The sequence below is a fragment of the Garra rufa genome, chromosome 21 (genome assembly GCF_049309525.1).
Source record: "Garra rufa chromosome 21, GarRuf1.0, whole genome shotgun sequence".
NCBI lineage: Eukaryota > Metazoa > Chordata > Actinopteri > Cypriniformes > Cyprinidae > Garra > Garra rufa.
In genome coordinates, this window is record NC_133381.1 from 38,934,848 (window position 1) to 38,958,731 (window position 23,884).

Below are 23,884 nucleotides of genomic sequence, written 5' to 3' on the forward strand. Positions count from 1 at the left end.
AGAGAGCGGTAACCGCCGCGTCCGGGACAGAGAGAGCGGTCACCGCCGCGTGAGGAACAGATATAGCGGTCGCCGCCACCTCAGGAACCAAGATAGCGGTCACCGGCGCGTCAGAAACAGAGAGAGCGGTCACCGCCGCATCAGGAACAGCGAGAGCGGTCACCGCCGCATCAGGAACAGCGAGAGCGGTCACCGCCGCATCAGGAACAGCGAGAGCGGTCACCGCCGCATCAGGAACAGCGAGAGCAGTTGTCTCTGCGTCAGGATCAGAGAAAGTGGATGCCGCCGCCTTCCCACGACACACCGTCTCCACCCCCACCGCAAAGAAGGGGCGCCTCCGCATCTCCTCTGCGACACGGGCATCCATCGCCAGGCAGGCGTAGATATAATTGAAACGAGCTGCCGACGCCGCCTCAAAGGACATGCCCTCCGTGTTGGGAGCAGAGGGAATGGGCGCCGCCCCGACCGCCGCCTCAAAAAAAAATTCCTTCCCCGCTGGACCCATTAGGGAGGTCTGCATTCTGTCACGTGAGATAAGGGGTCTGGGTCCAGATGCAGGGAAAATAGGTTTTAATTAAACAAAACACAAATAAACATTAAACAAAAAGGCCAACACGGCACAAAACTAAACATAAACTGAAACACAAAATAAGCAAGATCAAGAACAGAATCTAAAGCCAGGAATTCAGGAACACAAAAGAACATCAAAAACACAAGACAATGCAGACCTGAAAACGGAATGGAGAGTGAGTGTTCTTATACAGAGTCCAGATAGTGAACAGCTGTGTGTGAATCAGTGTTAATGACAAAACAGACGTGATGAATCAGAGTGCAGTGCAAACAGCGACCTCAGGTGGCTGAGGGAAGCCCCACAGCCCATGACAATCCTTACTTGCATAAATGAACTATAGTGTCCTGCACCCACTATTAAAAAACAACAATTAACCAAATAAGAGGTGTTTTACTGTGGCATTTTAACAAGTTTTTTTCTGTAAAAAATTCAGATTTTTTTGAAGTGCTTAGAAACAAGCCTTTTATAATTTCAAGCAGTCAAATTACTCTCAAATGACCCTTTAGAAAAAGTTTTTCACTCTGAAATGTGGTCCTTTGTGTGACCTCTGAGCAGCAGTAGAGGTTTCACCACAGTAGCCACAAGCCATAGCAGCAGTTGTGCTCAACAGACTTGCTCAGGCTTGTAGCAGTAGTCAGCCCCCCAACAAACGCCCCTATTGACTCTGCAGAAGAATGGGCTTAACACCGTATGGCTTTTCCACCCCCTCTATACATAAAAAACAGTGCGGAGACGCCTGCGGCACCTGTCAAAACACAGCACCAGCCCGCCAGACAGCTGCAGTTTCTCTGTTACTGGCATGGGACCTGTCGCATTTCTGCCACACTGCGCAATGCAATACAAAAGCTAGTCAAAGATCACCTCAAAAATTTGTGGTCATCCCCTTGCTGTTGGAAAATTGCATGATTTTCTTTCTTCTTTGGAACATGAAAGGAGATGTTTTGCAGAGTATCCAGGCTGCTGTTTTCCATATACCAAAAGTCAATAAAAGCGAGGTTTGAGCACTAAATGGGTAAATTTTAAGTAAATACTGTCTTTAATTTTCAGGATTAATGATGGCTTTCCTCCTGCAAAGCTATCATTTACTTTTATAAAATAGTTTTTTCTTACTTAGATTTTTTTTGTCTTGTTTCCAGCCAAAATATCTAAAAATTCTTAAATCAAGAAGGATTTTCTAGACAAGTAAAAATTATTTTCTTGTTTTCAGATAAAACAAGTCAAAATTAAGTGCGTTTTTGCTTAGAACATGCAAAATAATCTGCCAATGGGGTAAGCGAAAAAAAAAAAACTTATTTCAAACAGAAAGCAAGATTATTTTTCTTACCCCATTGGCTTGTTTCAAGCAAAAATTCACTTCATTTTGAGTATTTTTTTCTGAAAACAAGACAATAGTTTTTATTAGTCTAGATATTTTGGTCAAAAAATCCAAGTAAGAAAAACATTTTTTGCAGTGAATAAAGTTATGGACTACTTAGTATGGAGACTGGCAGTCTTGACATTCTTTTATTGTTTGGAAAAGTGCAACTTGAACATTCAGCAAAACATTTCCTGTTGGGTTCGACTGAAAAAAAAAATCATATCGGTTTGGAACAACATGAGGGTAAACCACTTTGAGTAAACAGTTCTGCAGTGGTGACATTTTTGTAGGCCAATCTGAAACCATAAGTTTCCATGAGCATCAATCTGGTTCCTTTGACAAAACACCAATATGATTTTGTTTTTCATTTAATTTTAGATTGTTGTAGAAAATAACAAAAAATTGCCTCGATTTTCTAGTTAAAGGATTAGTTCACTTCCAGAACTAAAATTTACAGATAATTTACTCACCCCTTTGTCCTCCAAGATGTTCATGTCTTTCTTTCTTCAGTCGTAAAGAAGTTATGTTTTTTTAAGAAAAAACATTTCAGGAATTTTCTCCATATAGTGGACTTCTATGGTGCCTGCTAGTTTAAACTTCCAAAATGTAGTTTAAATGCAGCTTCAAAAGGGCTCTAAATGTTCTTATCTAGTAAAACAATTTTTTTTTCTAAAAAAAAAAAAAAATTGATACACTTTTTAACCTCAAAAGCTCGACTTGTCTTGCTCTGCGATGCACATGCGTATGCGGTTTAATAAGGTTAGGGTATGTCAAAAAACTCCAATCTCATTTTCTCTTCCAACTTCAAAATCGTCCTACAATTTTACTTTTTTTTTTTGTGAAGGGCGTTTGACCTTCTTTGCATGTTCACTTTGTAAACACTGGGTCGGTACTTCTGCAGCGATGTAGGACGATTGTGAAGTTGGAGGAGAAACTGAGATGGGAGTTTTTCAACATACCCTAACTGTATTAAACCGGAGTACACAGAGTACACATGCGCATTGCAGAGCTAGATGCCGTCTTTCCGAACATGGTATTCGGGCACATCCCTAATGGGAAGTGTGAAATATTTTAGATTTATTAGGAAGTTAATAGTTAATGGGAAACACTCATTTCTTAAATTATGACTACCCATACTATAGACTTTGTGCATTTGATGTTCGTGAAAAAAAAAATTGTAAATACATTTTTAATCGAATCGTAACCCCAAGAATCGATATGACTCTAATCGTGAGGTACCGAAAGATTCCCACCCCTACTAAATACAACTGGCAGAAGTAAAAAGCTAAATGTAGATTATAAATGACCTAAACCATGGTCTTATGTTACCACCATTAAGCCTCTGACAACTCTTTCAGCCTTTATTTAAAAAAAAAAAAAGTTGGAATTAGGCCTACACAAAAAATGCTTCTACAAAAAAAGTTTTAACTGCAGATATGGCCTTGTTTGGGGATCTGTGCCTTTGTGCGGACATCTGACTGCTAAGTAGAGATTGTATTTTTCAGCAATGGTGTGCACCCTTAATTTACAGAGAAAAGAAGGTCAGGGAAAAATCTGTAGATTGAAAAATGTCCATACAAGTTTTTTTTTTCTACTTGTTACTTTGCACTTTTAGTTAGAAAATGTTTTACTCACGAGACACTGCACTTATTCGGAATCACAAAAGTACATTAATTTCACACAAAACATTTCAAACACAAAATTCACTCATTCACATGTTGTCCCAAACCTTTATTAATTTTTTCTTTTTCTTTTGCTGAACACAAAATAAGGTTTTTTGAAAAATGTGTATAACAGTAGAGTAGCTGGTCCCCACTGACTTTGATAGTGGGAAAAAAAAATACTATGGAAGTAACGGGACCAGCAACTGTTTGGTTACCCACATATTTCAAAATAAGTTTTATGTTCAACATGTTTTATGTTTAAAAAACATCTTGAGAGAATTTTTTTCACAATACTGACTTTATAACTCGCAATTGGAAGTTTACATCAATTCTGAGAAAAAAAATCAGAATTGTGAGTTTATATCTTGCAATTCTCACTTTCTAACACGCAATTGTAAATTATAAAGTCAGAATTGTGAGACAATTAATTAATTACAATTAATAACTATATTCAAATTGCGAGTTTTTACTATTTCCCGAATTGTCAGTTTTTATCACGCAATTCTGACTAACTCAAAATTGCAAGTTTATATCTGAATTCTAAGAAAAAAGTCAGAATTATATCTTGCAATTCTGACTTTCTAACGCAAGGTCAGAATTGCAATATATACTGTAAACTCATTCAAATTGGGAGTTTTTACTTTATTTTTTGCAATTGTCAGTTTATATCTCACAATTCTGAATTTACAACTTGCAGTTGCAAGTTTATATCTGAATTCTGATTAAAAAAAGTCAATTGCGAGTTTATATCTTGCAATTCTGACTTTCTAAAGCAATTGTGAGTTATTAAGTCAGAATCGTGAGATATATACTCATTCAAATTGAGTTTATATCTCACAGTTCTGTCTAACACACAGTTACAAGTTATTAAGTCAGAATTGCAATATATACTATAAACTGATGGAAGTCAAAAGTAAATGATGACAGAATTGTCATTTTTGGGTGATGGTAGGCTAGTAAAAAAAACACACACAAAATAATTACTCACCGCTCTAGACAGTTGCTTTAATAAGAGCCAATGTATAATTTATGTAATTAAAGCACTGTTTGTTTTATTTGTATATTATGTGTATTTGTAATATGTAACCTATCTTTGTTCTTATTTTTTAATAACACAGATAAAATAATGACAAAGATTTTTATCTTCGCCTACTTTGGCCTAAACATCTGCCATTCTGTTTATTTTATATTTTGTTACCTTGTAAGGCTTTGGTTTTAAAATAGGGAAATTAGTTTGGCTGTACTGCTCAGACAACTTGCTAAAATAGTAAAACCAACATGACAAAAAAATCACGATAAAATCATGATAATTCTGTAAAAAATTGTGATATGAAATTTTTGCCATATCGCCCACCCCTACATTCAACCTATTTTTAGAATTTCCTAAAAAAACGTCCCAGCATGAAATCCAACTGTTTTTTTCTCAGATTGCAACACAATTATAAATGCAGCAAGGCTGTGAGAATGACTAATGAGTAGATGAGTTTGTTTGCTTTGATGGCAATGTCCCTGACAAAGGAAATGGAACCAGAAGTGCTTGAATGCTCACTGATTTCCTGCAGCATTCCATAGCACTTTCTGTCCCTCTTATATGCAAGTACTTTGACACAGTTTGCAACCAGACAGTTGGTTTTGCCAGTAGAAACAGTTTAACAGCTGTCAGACTGGTTGGGAATGCATTTCAGCATGTGCACATTGGTGTTGGTGGGTAACGTTTGAGGTTTGGCACATGGCCGTTGTGACCATAGACACAATCTCCTCGTGCCTGGCCGTCAACCAACACCGGGAGCCAAACCAGTTCAGAGGAAGTGAGGCAAGAGGGAGATGTCAATGTTATTTTCAGGAAGCACACAGTGCCACTACAAATAAACCTTGAGCGCTGTAATTCCAATAGGTTTTACAGACCTAATTAAAACTTATTTTACTTCTCCTCACACCTCAGCTTTTGCAGCACATTTATATTTTGTTTCTTCTCTCCTGTGGAGCAGAAGTTCCCCGGATCACATCTGAGCCGCAGGATGTGGACGTAACCTCTGGGAACACTGTGTACTTCACATGCAGGGCAGAGGGCAACCCCAAACCTCAGATCATCTGGCTCAGAAACAAGTAAGCTCAGACTGACAAAAATGCATCTTAGAAACAAGTGTAACCTGGGCCTACACTCTTAAAAATAAAGGTGCTTCATGTGGCAATAGAATAACTTTTTTTTTGTCTAATTGGTTCTATAAAGAACCTTTAACATCTGAAGAACCTTTCTGTTTCACAAAAGTTTCTTTGTGGCGAAAGAAGGTTCTTCAGATTATCAAAAGGTAAGAAAGAGATGGTTCTTTAAAGAACCTTTTGACTGAATGGTTCTTTGTGGAACCAAAAATGTACTGCAAAAAGGCTTGTCTTATTTAGTATTTTTGACTTGTTTCTAGTCAAAATATCTAAAAATTCCTAAATTGAGATGCATTTACTAGATAAGCAAAATGACGTAAGACACTTAGTCTTGTTTCCAGGCAGTGTTGTTTTTGACAACCATCTTAGATTTAGTCTTAGTCTTAGTCTTTTGGACTAAAATGGTTATTAGTTTTAGTCAAATTGTAGTCACTTCTATATGTGATAGTTTTAGTCCAATTTTAGTCGACGAAAAGTCAAGAAAGTTTTAGTCGACGAAAAGTCAAAAAGGTTTTAGTCTAGTTTTAGTCAAAAAAAAAGGGGAAAAGGTAGTCTTTTAAGAAATTAATGTAGGTCAGTAAGTATTTGCTGTTGGGTAGTGTCACTTATAAGTTCTGAAAATAGCAGATCTATAGTTCAACACAATGTGAGCTTCCGGATCGACTATTTTCACCAATAATTACAATAATGAAGGAATGTTTTAAAACATAAAAGACAAACAAGGATGGAATGCTAAAACGGCTTGCCATACTAGTATGGCAAAGAGTATTTAATGCTAAAACGGCTTGCCATAGCGGCATATATTTTTCGGTTTTAATTGGCATGCACAATAAGCAGAAATGTCATGCATTTTAAACGCCTGACGGACCACCCACTAACATTTTCGTCTATTCTCGTCTCGTCAACGAAAACTCACACACGTCTCGTCATGTTTTAGTCTTCAACGAGCCAATTTTATCTCGTCAACGTCTCGTTATCGTCATGGAAAAAAGTGGCGTCAACGAAATGATTTCGTCATCGTCATCGTTGACGAAAACAACACTGTTTCCAGGGGGAAAACTAAATTAAGTAAATTTGGCTTAAAACAGGTAAAATTATCTGCCAATGGGGTAAGTAAAATATTCTTAGAACAATTTTACTTGTTTTAAGAAAAACGCAATTAATTTAGTTAAATGGAAACAAGACTAAATATCTTGCGGCATTTTGTTCTTATTTAGTAAATTAATCTCAATATAAGATTTTTTTTTTTATATATATATTTTGACTAGAAACAAGACAAAAATACTAAGTAAGACAAGCCTTTTTTTGCAGTGTGGTTCCATAAAGAACCTTTAACATCTGAAAAACAGGTTTAACATCTTTGTGGTGAAAGAAGGTTCTTCAGATTATAAAAAGGTAAGAAAGAGATGGTTTAAATAAATGGTTCTTTGTGGAACCAAAAATGGTTCTTCTATGACATTGCTGTGAAGAACCTTTTAAAGCACCTTTATTTTTAGTAGTGTATCAGACAACTTCAGACAAGTTTAAATGTGCATTCTTTTGGTGCTTTTTTGTTATTTTGGAGCTTGACAGTCTGGAATTTTTGAAATGTATCTGCATTTGTGTTCCATGTAAAACAGAAAGTGATACAGGTTTGGACTGACAAGAAGATAAATGGTGATGCAAATAACATATTTTGGTTCTTTTATCCTCAGTTTGTGAAGGGCATGTGCATAAACCAGATAATCTTCTTTTTTTATCAGCAATGCCCTGAACATGAGGGACGACACACGTCTCAATCTTCTGGAAGATGGAACCCTGATGATCCAGGACACGCGGGAGACAGACCAGGGCGTGTATCAGTGCATGGCTAAAAACGTGGCTGGAGAGGTGAAGACCTCAGAGGTTACCTTGCGATACTTCAGATCACCATGTGAGTGTAAAATGGGTCTCGTAGACAGTAATTATTCAACCAGTATTAGAACATCCTAAACTAGGTCTAGCCTACTTAATTTAGATACAATATGCAAACATTTCACATATGTGCACTGGACCACAAAACCACGTCATAAGGGTCAGTTTTTGAAATTGAGATTTATACAGCATTTGAAAGCTAAATTAATAAGCTTTTACATTGATTAATGGTTTTTAGGATAGGAAAAGATTTAGCTGAGATACAACTATTTGAAAATCTGGAATCTGAGAATGCAAAGAAATGTAAATATTGAGGAAATTGCCTTTTAAACTTGTTCAAATGAAGTTCTTAGCAATGCATATTACTAATCAAAAATTAAGTTTCGATATATTTACGGTAGGAGATTTACAAACTATCTTCATGGATCATGATGTTTACTTGATATCCTAATGATTTTTGGCATAAAAGAAAATTTATAATTTTGACCCATACAATGTAATTTGGGCTATTGTTATAAATATACCCGAGCTACTTATGACTGTTTTTTGGTCCAGGGTCACATATACTGAAAAAATGTTTGTGTAGCATTTAGTTTAATTTTAATTTTATTCAGAAATTCATAGTACATTTCAGCAATAATTACAATGAAATGACAAGTAGCATACTGAATTTAAAAAGAAAATGGTGCAGGATTTACTTAGAAACTATTTTCACTCAGAAATTGCTAGTAAATTTGACAAATAATTACAAATAAGCAGGTAACATATTGAATCGGTATAGGTTTTATTAGATTTCTGAGTGAGAACTGTTTCAGTAAATTTTACAAATAATTACAAAGAAAGAAATAACACTTTAATTTAAAAAATGTGTAGAATTTACATTTTAAAACAGTTTTCACTGCTGCTAGTAATTGGAGTAAAATAAATTTCACAAATGTGACCCTGCACCACAAAACAAAAATTAGGCAAAAAATCATTAAAATATTAAAAAAGATAATGTTCCAAGAAGATGCATTGCTAAGAACTTTTTTTGCACCCTCAGATTCCAGTTTTTCAAATAGTTGTCTCTCGCCAAATATTGTCCTATCCTAACAAACCATACATCAATGGAAAGCTTATTTGTTCAGCTTTCAGCTTCTAAATATCCGTGTCAAAACTTTCAAATTTACCCTTATGACTGGTTTTGTGGTCCAGGGTCACAAATATTTAGAAAGAAATGACAAGTAACATTGAATTAAAAAAATGGTGTAGGTTTTACATGAGCAATTTCTAAGGGGAAATTGTTTCAGTGAAAATTAACAGCAAACAATAAAACAATAATTACAACTAATTTAAAAGTAAGACATTGAATTAAATGTGAAATTTGTTTGAAAAGGGTATTTTCTTGTAAAACACACTCCAATAATCTGTTTTATTTACAACTTATATTTTTAGTTTGACATACAGAACATTAAAAACTTCATTCTATGATTTTTTTTAAAGGGTTCATATGATTCTTTAGGGTTGTAATGAAAAGTCTCTGGAATACCTTGGTTTAAAATTCTCAATGGTAGTGTAAAAAACACCCTTTTACCTTGTCAAAATCAGCTCTGCAAAATATCAGCTCATTTTATCGCATGGGCCCTTTAAATGCAAATGAGCTCTGCTCGCCCCGCCCCTCTCTGCTGAGGGATTACGAGCTGTAATGTTTACTTTAGCTGCATTTAGCTGCGTTTTTCGGCAAAACTTGCCAACAAGCACATTATTAAAAAAGGCCATTTGCAAAGATGCATAAAAAACCCTTATACTCACTTCTGCTGTGGGTGAAGCTGAATCACGAATGATTCACACGAACATAGATGCATATGGAGATCGGCGCTTTCCTTTTAAAAACAAAAGTAACGCTATTCTCTGCCTCTTAAGCGGCTCAGATGTCGGGAGTAAATGACTATTGCTAAGTTCATTATTACATCCAACAACAGAACACCTCAATCGCTCAATTAGAGTCTTCCTCTGCACCTGAGTCACACAATGGCGACCATATTTGGACTGTTTCAGCTCGGTGAGGGCGGGTCTAAGGTAAGGCGCTCATGTCAATCAACTGTGTTTCGTCACACCGACAAGACGCTGAGAATGACCTGATTTTAAAAAGGTGATATTACTTTTAAAGATTAAAAAATTATCACTGGGTGGATTTTTATCATTGTAGGGTGGTTGTGTACACAAACTGCCAACACACACGAATGTTCAAACAACATGTAAAAGTGAGTTTTGCATCCGATGACCCCTTTAAATGTTCCCAGTTTTGTACCTTTTTTTTAATGGATAATTCTTGGTAGCATGTCAGTCTGGTAAAAGCTATTTAACAGCCATCTTTTTACATACAGCAGTCTGTTTCGAGGCAACTAACTGAGGTTTTTCTCTCTCCAGCACGACCTAGTTTCGTGATCCAGCCGCAGAATACAGAGGTTCTGGTCGGCGAGAGCGTGACCCTGGAGTGCAGTGCGACAGGCCAGCCGCAGCCCCGTGTGACCTGGACCAAAGGAGACCACACGGCCCTCCCAGTGGACCCCCGCATTAACATCACTCCTTCAGGAGGTCTCTACATCCAGAACGTCAATCAGGCTGATGGGGGACAGTACACCTGCTTCGCAAGCAACAACGTGGACACCATCCACGCCACTGCGTACATTATAGTACAGGGTAAGTGAAGCAGAAATTTGTTACAGCAGATAATAATAATGATTCTCTTTCTCATAATTTAGGTTATTTTATGTGTGTATTGATAATCTTTACAGTAAAGTTGTCATTCTGTGTGAAGTTATTGAAAAACACAGACCCATCTGAAACGTGCGGTAAAAAAACATTAATCAGTGCATTTTTTATATAGGTTGTTTGCACGTGACCTCATTGCTATGGTGCGAAATGCAGCTGGAGGGCAGGAAGTGTTTTTTTCATAGGAATCACTAGCAGAAACTTAAAATGCCTATGTTTTGCGTTGTTTATAGATGCTGAAATCGGTCAAAACGGGAAGCCACAAGGAGCTTTTATCATGTATGAAAAATGTGTTGTTCATAAGGGGGAATGGCAAGAACGCTCATTCTCAATTCTTTTCTTCTTCCTCAGCTCGTCCTCAGTTCACAGTGACCCCTCAGGACCAGTCTGTGCTGGAGGGTCTTACAGTGGACTTTCCCTGCGAGGCCAGCGGCTACCCTCAGCCTGTCATAGCGTGGACTCGCGGCGGTGAGATGACATAGTGCCGCCTTGTCTGTTTGACTTGCTGGAGTCAAGTCTGGTCAGCATTTTTATTTTGTAAAAAACTGACCAACTGGTATTTTCCATCCATATATACATACAGTTAAAGTCAAAAGTTTACATACACCTTGCATAATCTGCAAAATGTTAATTATTTTACCAAAATAAGAGGGATTGTACAAAATGCATGTTTTTTTTTTTTATTTAGTACTGACCTGAATAAGATATTTCACATAAAAGACATTTACATATAGTCCACAAGAGAAAATAATAGTTGAATTTATAAAAATGACCCTGTTCAAAAGTTTAAATACACTTGATTCCTAATACTGTGTTGTTACCTGAATGATCCACAGCTGTGTTTTTTGTTTAGTGATAGTTGCTCATGAGTCCCTTGAACAGTTAAACTGCCCGCTGTTCTTCAGAAAAATCCTTCAGGTCCCACAGGTCAGCATGTTTGTGTATTTGAACCCTTTCCAACAATGACTGTATGATTTTGAGATCCATTTTTTTTTTACACTGAAGACAACTTAGGGACTCTCATATTCAAAGGCTCACTAATGCTCCAGAAGGAAACATGATGCATTAGGAGCATTTAGGAAACTTTTGGAATTTAAAGATCAGGGTAAACTTAACTTATGTTGTATTCTGGGGAACATGTAAGTATCTTTTGTAGCTTCTGAAAAGCAGTACTAAATGAAAAAAAAAAAAAAATAAATAAATAATATATATATATATATATATATATATATATATATATATATATATATATAGGCAAAATACGAAAAATGTTCACATCCTTATTCTGTTCAAAAGTTTTCACCCCCAGCTCTTAATACATTGTGTTTCCTTCTAAAGCATCAGTGAGCGTTTGAACCTTTTGTAATAGTTGCATATGAGTCCCTCAGTTGTCCTCAGTATGAAAATATGGATGTCAAAAGCATACAGTCATTGTTGGAAAGGGTTCAGATACGCAAAAATGCTGAAAAAAAAAAAGAATTTGTGGGACTTGAAGGATTTTTCTGAAGAACAGCAACAGTTTAACTCAGAACAAACAAGGGACTCATAAACAACTATCACTAAACAAAAAAAAACTGCTGTGGATCATTCAGGTAACAACACAGTATTAAGTATCAAGTGTATGTAAACTTTTGAAAAGGGTCATATTTTTAAAAATGTGAAATATCCTATTCAGGTCAGTACTAAATAAAAACAACATGCATTTTGTATGATTCCTCTGGTAAACTAATGAACATTTTGGAGATTCTGCAAGGTGTATGTAAACTTTTGACTTCAACTGTATATTTATGTCACATTCATTTCATTAATATTATCTGCGAATACAGTTTTTAAGGTACCTTACAAGCGTACATTCAGTACAGTTAAACAGTTGTTTTTCATTAGGGTCCGATTATGAAACTCTAATTGGATACATTCTAACACTGCCTACACTGTTGAATGTGTGGTCCACATGATTTTTGTTTGTCTTCACAAACTGAGAGATGACTCAGTATCAACAGCACGCCTCAAATAGAATTTGTTCTGGACATTCCTTAAAAGGACACAAGTACACATTTAAACATTATTGGATTGCTGTATGTCAGTGACAAAATCGCTAAAACTCTGTTCTCCTACCATAGGCAGCCCCCTGCCTAATGACAGACGACACGTTGTTCTCTCGTCGGGCAGCTTGCGTATCAGCCGCGTGGCTCTTCATGACCAGGGCCAGTACGAATGCCAGGCAGTCAGTCCTGTTGGCACTGTCAGAGCAGCTGTTCATCTAAACATCCTGCAAACTGGTGAGATCCTGTTCACAATATAAATCACCTGACCTAGATTATTTCAGCATGTTCAATGGAACAGTTCTGTTCACAGTTATGTATGTAATATATTTCTGGAATAAATGAAATATAAAAAACAAACTTTTTTTTTTTTTTACTTCAGCTAGTTACCAAAGCAATGTTTCTTATTTTTGTTTAGTTCAAATTAAAGTACTAAAATAACTAAAACTGCATCAACTAAAACTAATGAATAAAATTAATAAATTATTAATTTGTCAACAATTATTATTAATTTATAAAAATCAAATAAATACTGTATTGGCCTATTTTTTTAAAAAGTAAGAAAAATGACACAACAAAATGACTAAAATTGCTACTACTTACTACTAAAAGCAAAAGCAAAAATATAGTCATGTATACTGTAAATTCAGCAGGAACTCTGTGGTAATGCCCAACTGAATAAATGTTATTTATTTATTTATTTATTTGGTGGAACTTGATGAGGGCAAATTGGAAGATCAGATTTTTCAAAACACTACAAAAACTAAAAAAAAGCCAATGTTATTGTAATAACTTTGATACACTTTTATAGTTTTTTTTTTTATATTTTATGTTTTGACTTTCTGTAAAAGTTTTAGTAACTTTAGACTCTATAGGCATTATTCATTTTTATTTATTACTTATTACTAGGGATGTAACAACATCAAAATCTTACAATGCAATAATATCATGATATGCAGTCCACAATACATTATTTATTGCAATATTAAAAAAAAAAGAATGAAATGAAGATTTTTAAAGTTGAATTCTTCTGTCTAATGCACTTTGACAGTTCAAAATTAAGAGCTCCAACCAATGTTCTTAACTAAGAAAATGTAAGTCAGAAAAAAAGTCACAAAAATGGACTTGTACCTGAACTTTAAAGGGGACTCAACCCTCTTATATTTGTGATATACTGTCTCAGTCTAAATTACGTTCACATTGGTGTTTTAGGAAGCCAAACAAATTAGAATATCATCATAATAACAACAATAATGATGGTAATAGCCATATATTGTAAAACAAATGCACTGCAAAATAAATGAAAATGAAAATTTCATTGGTATATTATTTTTGCTTTACACTACAGTAGGGAAATATATATAATATATTAATACTTCTCTCTAATTTCTACACTGAAAAGAGAGATTTTAAATTTGGACTGCAGTAATGTTACCTATTTAAACCAGTAGCTGTCAGTAATTCATACTACACTTTTAGTTTTAATTTCAGTGAAAACAGACTTACAAAATGCATCTCACTGCAAATCTAGTGAAATGCTGTAATCATCTGCTGCGAAAATAAAGCATAACTGGTGGCCATTGCTTCCCAAATGTGTGGTAAACTCACAGCACATGCAATAAATGAGTTCCCTGCATTCACTGTGAACTGAGCTGTTCTGAGGCACAGAAAATACCGGATCACGAGCTGATCGCCTCAACAATGTGTGCTCTTCGCTTTGAAACGCGCAACGAGGTATTAAGCAATGTTGTGCTTTCAGTTTTAGTTCGTTTGACAGAAACTGTGCCAAGGCATAATGGCCCAAAACACAACAAGACCTTTTAAGTTAAAATAAGACATTTAAATATATTTTAAAAACTACACTTTTCATATCATTTCATATCATCATGTGACCACGATAATATCAAGACCACTACTTACCTACTACTTACTTACCACTACTTAGTACTACTTCAACTTAAACTAAATAATTGTTTTTTGTTTTTTTATTTATTTTTATTATTTATTATTTGTATTTTAAGTATCAATAGTTGGTTTTAGTAAACAATAGTCAAGTCAAGTCAAGTCAACTTTATTTATATAGCGCTTTTAACAATACAGATTGTGTCAAAGCAACTGCACAGTATTTAAACAGCACAAAAGTGTGTAAGTAACACATTATTGTAAATAATCAATTTTCAGTTAAAGGCAGTTCATCAATGAATAATATTGGTTAGAGCATATATGTGACCCTGGACCACAAAACCAGTCATAAGGTTAAATTTTACAAATCTGAGATGTATACGTCATATGAATAAATAAGCTTTCTATTGGTGTATGGTTTGTTAGGATTGGACAATATTTGGCTGAGATACATCTATTTGAAAATCTGTAATCTGAGGGTGCAACAAAATCAAAATACTGAGAAAATCACCTTTAAAGTTCTCCAAATTAAGCTCTTAGCAATGCATATTACTAATCAAAAATTACATTTTGATATATTTACAATAGGAATTTTACAAAAAACCTTAATGAAACATGATCTTTACTTAATTTCCTAATGATTTTTGGCATAAAAGAAAAAAACAATAATGTTGACCCATACCATGTATTTTTGGCTATTGCTACAAATATACGCCAGCGACTTAAGACTGGTTTTGTGGTCCAGGGTCACATATATAATGTTAATATCAAGACTACTTACCACTACTTAGTACTACTTCAACTTAAACTAAATAATTGTTTTTTGTTTTTTTGTATTATTTATTATTTGTATTTTAAGTATCAATAGTTGGTTTAAGTAAACAATAGTAACCCTGCAAAAGTAAAACTAAAAAAAGTTTTAATTTTTAGCATTCACACATTACATGTTCTATATTAATGCACAAGTTACTCATCAGCTTTAAACAAATTAACTCTATTTAATTCCATTTATCTCATCTTGACGTGTTTGAGACACAGCATTCTGACACATTTTTGCTTTACTCTACGTCTATGTGCTGCCCACAAATGTTGCTACTTAGGTATAGCACAAAACATATCCCTAACACCATAAACTGTAGTCAATTCCTCACTCAACAGTCCTTCGGAACAAGACCAGACATGGTATTACCAGGAGGGAAGGAGGGCTGGCTTCATAAACTAATTTGTCATTTACCCACCAGCAAAACCTTCAATTAGAACAACAATACCCCCTTAAAGTCTCAATGACAGATGTAAGACCAGGTCCCTGCATGTAAGTGCCTTACAAACCACTGCTTAAGCTTTATTACAGACTTGTGGAATAGCCAGGAAAGCATGCAGCTTTGAAATTCCCACATGGCAAGATGTTTCCATGTAGTAATGGTTGTTAACACACTGCATAACAACCGCCTGTATTTACTTTAAAACCAAGGCACAGGTTTGGCTCATGGTCGCTTTTATTTAGAACAGGCTTACGGGAAGTATCTGAAGAAACGGGGAGAGTAAAGAAACTGAGAGGGCTGTGAGAAATACTGCATGTATAGTTAGAGCAGCTCCAGAAAAAGTGAAAAGAATAGTTCTACAGAAAGTCTTGCTCCGTAGTTTTGTCCTGTTCTCCAGTAAAAATATCTAAGCATTCTTAAATCAAGAATCAGACATTTACAGTTCTGCTCATAAGTCCACATACCTCTTGCAGAATATGCAAAATGATGATAATTTTAACAAAATAAGAGAAAACATAAAAATGTAATGTTATTTTTTAAATTTAGTACTGTCCTGGATAGTCTCAGTGTGAAAAGATGGATCTCAAAATCATATGTCACTGTTGGAAAGAGGTCAAATATGCAGAAGATGCTGGAAAACCAAAGAATGTGCAGGACTTGAAATTTTTCAGAAGAACAGCCGGCGGTTGAACTGCTCAGAAAAAATAGGACTCATGAACTACTGTCACAAAACATTAAAACAGGAGAGTATGTAAACCATTAGAACAGAGTCATTTTTATATTTCCAGTTATTTTGTCTTATGTAAACCTCAGTTATGTGAAATAGCTTATTCACAATTAAAAAAACTACATGCATTTTTATAATCTGACTTATTTTGTTAAAATGATTTACATTTTTCAATATATATATATATATATATATATATACAGACTTTCATGCATGTACAAGAAACAGTGCACACTTAGCCACCTATTGTGCCATCAGCCTATTTCGAGGTGTGGTTTCTTGGCCTCCACAAAGTATGTGTTAAAGATACCTAAGGCTTTGAACAATGGCATACTGCCCTAATAAAGCCACATTTTAAACACTTTTTTTTTCTTTTTATAAACACTTGAACTTGGCTAATTATATGCCATTAGCCCATTTCGTGTCATGATTTCTCCGCCACCACAGAGGAAGTGTTAAATTGGACATTAGGGCTTGATATTAGAGGTACTACCATTAGAAAAGCCTAATTTAATTTTGAGCAAGTATCTCTTAATTCATGTGCATCATGCTCTTGTTTTATTAATAGTAAGATGGCAGTGATGCACAAAAAAATAGGTTATATAAAACAAAAAAATAGCAATGCGTAAGCGTGCAAAAAATTCTCAGGGGCACAAAAAGTTTATTCGGTGCATGTAGAGGTCTGTTTGTTTTTTCTTTCTTTTTTTTAGGGGCTTTGTATGTCGTCACTTGGAGAAAATCAATAAGAAAAACTGAGAAAATGCTCATTCAGTACTATAAATCTGTTTTATATCCCAACTAAATGGCTGAATAATGCTCTTCTAAAGCATTTATGTTTAAATATGGTCTCAAAATCTCCTGAGAGGTTTGGAAATTTGAGTCTGGATTTTTATTTTTAAATGGAAAATGTGTAGGAACCCTGAAGTAAGTTTATTTTTCTTACCCCATTGGTAGATTATTTTATTTTAAGCAATAAATCACTTATTTTTCACAAAACAAGACTTCAACTATTAAGTCATTTTTGCATCTCTATGAAAATATTTTTTGTGACTAATAACAGAACGACTAAACAGATTCTCTGCAGTTAGTGGGAAATTCTTACTATAAAACAGATAACTATAAGATTACTATAAAACAGCTGTCAAGAGGGTAATTATAAACTAGTTCCTCATAACCTAAAGGGATAGTTCACTCAAAAGTCAAGGGTCTAAGGGTGAGTAAATTAACAGCAAATGTTTTTTTTTTTTCAGGTAACCATCCTTTTAAGGACCTTAAAGGTCTTTTCAGAGGATTATCTGACTGTAAATTTAGGGGGTTTGAATGTTTAGATAAAACTCTTTAAACAAACCAATCCATTTTGTCCTTGAAGACTCACATATGTCTCTCTCAGACTCAACCTCTTGCCCTTTCGTTGACTTTATAATTACAGAACCTTGACAGCCGGCAAAGATCTCAGGAACCTGTGCTTGTTCTTTTCATGTTGTACCTCATGTGCACGACTCGTGATAGATGCAGCTGCGTTTTTGTGCGCTGTAATCATTAACATATGTTTTTACATCACCAGTAACGCCTGTTTTCACAAGCGCTCCAAGGGATATTACTGTGGAGTCTGGATCAGATGTCCAGATTCCGTGCAGCGCGCAGGGTGAGCCCACACCTATCATCACATGGAGCAAGGTTAGATCCATTGGCTGCCTCATTCCCCAACTTCTAGCCATCTATCCATTTCTGCCACTTTGGTCCCCATGAGACTATCCTGGTTTTGTCAACAGAATCATTTAAACAATCTCTGATCCTGATCTACAGGATGGAGTCCAGATTACAGAGAGTGGGAAGTTTCACATCAATCCAGATGGCTATCTGGAAGTGCATGACGTGGGGCTTGCCGATGGGGGACGATATGAGTGTGTAGCCCGCAACTCCATTGGATATTCCTCATCTAGCATGGTGCTAACAGTGCAAGGTAAGAATTGAAGGATGTAACCACATATTTAGGATTTTGAGGTGGGAGGGTAACCAAATGTAGTAGCTTAAAGGAGAAGCTCACTTCCTGAACAAAAATTTACAGATAATTTACTGACCCTCTTGTCTTCCAGGATGTTCATGTCTTTCTTTTTTCAGTCGTAAAGACATTTTTTTTTTTTAGGAAAACATTTTAGGATTTCTCTCTATATAATGGACTTCTATGGTGCTCCCAAGGTTGAACTTCCCAAGTGCAGTTTAAATGCAGCTTCAAAGGGCTCTAAACGATCCCAGCTTAGGAAGAAGGGTCTTATCTAGTGAAACGATCAGTTATTTTTTTAAATAAATTACAAACCTCAAATGCTCATCTTATCTAGCTCTGCATGTACTGTGTATTTCGGTTCAAATTCTGAAGAAGTACCGACCCAGTGTTTACAGTGAGCATGCAAAGAAGATCAACCTCCCGGTAACACTTTAGAATAGGTAACACTTATTCACTATTAACTATGACTTATTAGCATGCATATTACTAGAATATTGGCCATTTATTAGTACTAATTAAGCACATATTAATGCCTTATTCTACATGACCTTATTCTACATCCCTAATCCTACCCAATACCTAAACGTAACAACTACCTTACTAACTATTAATAAGCAGCAAATTAGGAATTTATTGAAGGAAAAGTAGTAATTAATAGTGAATAAGTGTTACCTATTCTAAAGTGTTACCAAACTCCCTTTACAAAAAAAGGTAAAACAGCAATGTAGGACGGGAGTTTTTTGACATATACTAACTGTATTGAACCAGAGTGCACAGAGTTCATGCAGAGCATTTGAGGTTTAAAAAAGATATAAACTCAAATTATTTTAGAAAATAAACAACCATTTCACTAGATAAGACCGATCTTCCTCACCTGGGATCATTTAGAGCCCTTTGAAGCTGCATTTTGGAAGTTCAAACTCGTGGGCACCATAGAAGTCCACTATATGGAGAGAAATCCTAAAATATTTTCCTCAAAAAACATAATTTCTTGTTTTCTGTTTTAAATTCGATTTTTTTGCTTATCCAATTGGCAAATTATTTAGCTTGTTCTAAGCAAAAACTCACTTTAATTTTGATTTTTTTTTTTCACCACATGTCTAAATGGTGTGAAATGGAATTAATAAATATGCTTTCTGTTGATGTGTGGTTTGTTATGGTAGGACAATATTTGGCTCATATACAACTATTTGAAAATCTGGAATCTGAGGGTGCAAAAAATCTAACAATTGAGAAAATTGCCTTTAAAGTTCTTAGCAATGCATATTACTAATCAAAAATTTAGTTTTGATATATTTACTGTAGGAAATTTATTTAATATCCTAATGATTTTTGCCATAAAAGAAAAATCGATAGTTTTGACCCTTACAATGTATTTTTGGCTATTGCTACAAATATACCCATCCTACTTAAGACTGATTTGTGGTCCAGGGTCACATATTTGTTAATGCAATTAATTCAATTAATTCACTTTTTTTTAATAATAAAGTATGATCTAACATTTTAAGTCACAGCTAATTAATTCTGTTTAGCTTTTACTCCCATGTGCAGATTAAAATTTCCTTCGAAACTCCAGTTCACAAGCATTTACTCGTACTCATGTTTGCGTAATTTTCTCCAGTCCCGCAGGTGAGCAGGGAGGGTGATCCATTTGTCTCAACGTCCCTTGAAGAGGCCATTCGGAGCATAAACAGCGCAATAGACTCCACCAGGAGGCAGCTCTTTGACGGGTGAGCGCTTGGTGCTGCAGACATGCCAAGAAAACAATTCCTTCTGCTGTGAGTCACAATGCCGTAACCCATCAGGAATTTACTGGGACCATTTATGCCTTGGACAAGGGCTGGTCACTTGACTATAATTCCAAATGTATCACTGGAAGGGGACCCTGCTGCGCTCTGAGCTTGATGTTAAAGGGTTATTTTGTCTGTCGAGGCCAGTGCCAACTCACTTTAGATCACTGAGAGTGTTTGTGTTTCATAGCTGGAGAGGATTGCTTCAAAGATGAATGCTTTTGAATGAAGTCTGACTGAGAAATGTTATCCTTGTAAGGAGAGATTGCCAAAGATTAGATTTGGAATTACAAAACCTCATGTGACTGTTTTAATTTTTTAATTACAATATGAACTGACAATTTAACTAAGCTTGCCTAGAATGTTAAAAAAAGCATGCTTATTGAATTTATGTAGTTAAAAAACAACTGCCCTTGGGTGAAAATCATGAAAAAAACCTGCCAGGGTTTTTGGCACAAATGACCGCATATGTATTGTTATAACTTGGCACCTTCTTAGTTCACAAGAAATAATATGTGAAGTAAAGCCAACTCCCCGAATGATAAAATTATATTAATGCTGCAAGACTTTGATGTTCTGTAGCTTTTGTTTGACACCAACAGCCTTGAGGCAAAAGCTTAATGTTGACTCTGGCAAAGAGCTTATTCTTTGTTTCTATAGTTCTCTCAAACCATAAACGCTGAATTAGTTTGTAGTTATTTTAATATAAATAACTGAAGCCAGATAGTTAGGCTGTTATTTGTAGTCAGCTTTTAAGATGCCACTTATTAGAATGTAACTTGTACTAACTTGTACACTGTGTTGATTTAGGTTAGTTGTGTATAAATATATTTAAGTTTAATGTCTTGCAAATGTTTAGTGAGAAATTAAGAAATACATTTTACTCTCAAAACATACATTTTTGACAATAAGAGCTGCAAAAAGTACTTAAAGGTGAGCAGAAGTTTGGATGCAGTATCTTGAGTGACTGCACTTGAAAGCATGTATTTGAAAACAGTTTTCAGAGTGAGCTTTGGTGGAAAAAAGTGTGTGAATCAAGTTGTCCAAGCTATTAAAACACTTTATTAAATGCTTGAAAGAAGGTCATGTGCATATGTGACCATGTCAAGTGCTTTGACACACAATGCTGTTCAATGGGATTCAGATGTGCTTTTTACTCATAGGTTCCATCGTACTGTAATAATCTGTCAGCATTTTAGTATAATGTGTGTTCCTGCAGAACATTCAGTATCTAACTTTCTTAGTTTTTGCTTTTGTTTTCCTTTAATTATAATTTGTTGATTTAAAGCAAGACAGTATTTCAAATATTTTGAGAATAAAGTCTAAATATTTTGAGAATAAAGTCAATATATTTTGAGAATAAAATAAAAATTAGGAGAATTAATTCATAGCAATTATGAGATTTAAAGTTATAATATTTTGAGAGTATATTCTAGCCTGTTGCGCATGCAAATGGTCCAGATTGGAAGCACCGGGCGATATTCCAAAGTGTCAGCTTTCAAGATATGTCAGTTTTATAGCAAAATACAAACATTATGTCTATTACAATAATGTGTTTTTCACGTACTTTAACGTGGCATGACAGATAGCTGTATTCACCTTAGTTAAAAGGTGCCATAGAATGCATTGATACAATGTTTTATATTGTTCTCTGATATCTACATAGAAGGTATATGGCATAGGAAACGGAAAATTCTCCAGAAACGGTTTTACAGGTCCATTTACAACCCTAGAATTTGTCCCTAGAATGAAATGGTCTGTTATTACCTTATTTCGAAGGTTCATGAATTCAACAAATTCTGTCTCGTAATATTCTCGAAACATTTCAACTTCATTCTCGAAACATTTTGACTTTATTCTTGTCATTTCGACTTTATTCTCAAAATATCTTGACTTTATTCTTGTAATTTCAACTTTATTCTTGAAACATTTTGACTTTATTCTCAAAATATTTCAACTTTATTCTCGTCATTTTTACTTTGTTCTCAAACTATTTGAACTTTATTCTCAGAATTACGACTTTATTCTAAAAATAATTTTACTTTATTCTCAAAATATTTAAACTTTATTCTCTTTTTTTTTTCAACGTGGCACTAAACACTGTCATACTACTGAAAAGAAAACATCCAAAATACATCTATACACTTCATCTATTTGCGTTTGTAGATTTCAATTAGAATGCATATCTATAAAGGTGATGTCAATAATCTTTACTTCAGCAGCATTTACACACACCAGACTCTCTAGTTTTATTCCTATGTATATTCTGTAGGTTTTTACAGAGGGTTTTGCTTATATACTATTCACCTGATTTTATATAACAATTTATTCTTTAAAAAAGTGTGATTTTTTTTTTTCCTCCTGCCTGTTGACAGTGATTAAAATAGATATCCAGAATCACATCTGTAAAAACTTTGACTTAACAAATTAAAAACTTTAATGCCAATGTTTAAATAGCATATTTCAGAAAAGTTGTAATAAATAACATGTCTCTGTTTTTTTTTTATATATAATCAGTCAGTTGGGGAAATTTAGTAATATCTAGTCATGTATTTTTTTACTCTTTTCACTTTGCCTGTTCACTGTCCACAGTTTGAAAACAGTTGAATGGATTAATAAGAAATTATGAGATTGCTCTACGAGATCGATCTACTAATCTGTTCGATGTAATGCAGGTCTATAGTTTGCCAACTTGTATTCTCTTCCAGAGTAAGTCTGAATGGCTTTTGTGAAAGTGAAAGTTAATATGTTCTCCATTTAATATGTTCGTCAGATCTCCACGTACCCCTGCCGAGCTTCTGGCTCTGTTTCGTTACCCGCGGGACCCCTACACAGTGGAGCAGGCCAGAGCTGGAGAGATTTTTGAGCAGACCCTGCTTCTCATCCAGAGGCATGTCAACCAGGGCCTAATGGTGGACACTAATGGAACAGGTATCTTCTCACACCACCATGCTGCTCTTAAAATTATAGATTTTTTTCTATGGTGATTAAATATGCAACTAGTATATATGTCAGCTTTACTAAATAATCAGCCCTTTGTGCTGCAGAAGACATGGGCCACTGTTTTTTCTGGTTATGACAACAGCACAGCTTTCATTGCTGCACTACGGCAAAATGGCCTCACATGTTTGGACAAGCCCTGCCTCAATTTGAGCATTTACCCTCTAGTCACATTCACTGACACAAATACCAAGAAGGGGTCAACAGACACTATTACTTGCATCCAGGGCTTGACAATAATTTTTTTGCTGACCACACACTGTGACTAGTGGTTTTCCAAAATGACAAGCCACTCAGCATTTTTACTGAACACGATTTTGTTGTTGGAAACAACAATTTTTGCCTATAAGGAGGGCATGTTTTCCAAAACATATTAAATGTACGTGTCAACATTTAGGAGCTTGGTGTTTAAAATGTGTGTTTTTTTTTTATATAAATAAAAAATGTTGGAAAAAATGCAAAGATAAGCTACTTTTAAATATAAAAGTAAACCTCCTATAAGTGGCGGCAAGTGACTGCACTGCAAATGCTTTTTTTTTTTACTTAGATTTTTTGTCTTGTTTCCAGCCAAAATATCAAAAAAAAATTTAATCAAGAAGGATTTTGTAGATTTTTCAGAAAAAACAAGTCCAAATTAAGTGTGTTTTTGCTTGAAACAAGCTGAATAATCTGCCGATGGTGTGAAAAAAATAATCTTGTTTTCGGTTTGAAATAAGATTTTTTTCTTACCCCATTGTCAGATTATTTTGCTTGTTCT

The 23,884-nt window shown here is 34.9% G+C and overlaps 1 protein-coding gene across 1 annotated transcript in view; it reads left to right on the plus strand.

Moving 5' to 3' along the window:
* The window catches only part of pxdn (peroxidasin), an 81,154-nt gene that overhangs the window by 41,511 nt on the left and 15,759 nt on the right, over nucleotides 1-23,884 (plus strand). Inside the window, exons 8-16 of the mRNA XM_073826996.1 lie at nucleotides 5,581-5,698; nucleotides 7,495-7,664; nucleotides 10,055-10,327; nucleotides 10,751-10,867; nucleotides 12,520-12,678; nucleotides 17,897-18,009; nucleotides 18,139-18,295; nucleotides 19,959-20,067; nucleotides 22,901-23,058. Of these exons, the coding sequence (XP_073683097.1) occupies nucleotides 5,581-5,698; nucleotides 7,495-7,664; nucleotides 10,055-10,327; nucleotides 10,751-10,867; nucleotides 12,520-12,678; nucleotides 17,897-18,009; nucleotides 18,139-18,295; nucleotides 19,959-20,067; nucleotides 22,901-23,058 (1,374 nt within the window). The remainder of the gene's footprint in view (nucleotides 1-5,580; nucleotides 5,699-7,494; nucleotides 7,665-10,054; nucleotides 10,328-10,750; nucleotides 10,868-12,519; nucleotides 12,679-17,896; nucleotides 18,010-18,138; nucleotides 18,296-19,958; nucleotides 20,068-22,900; nucleotides 23,059-23,884) is intronic.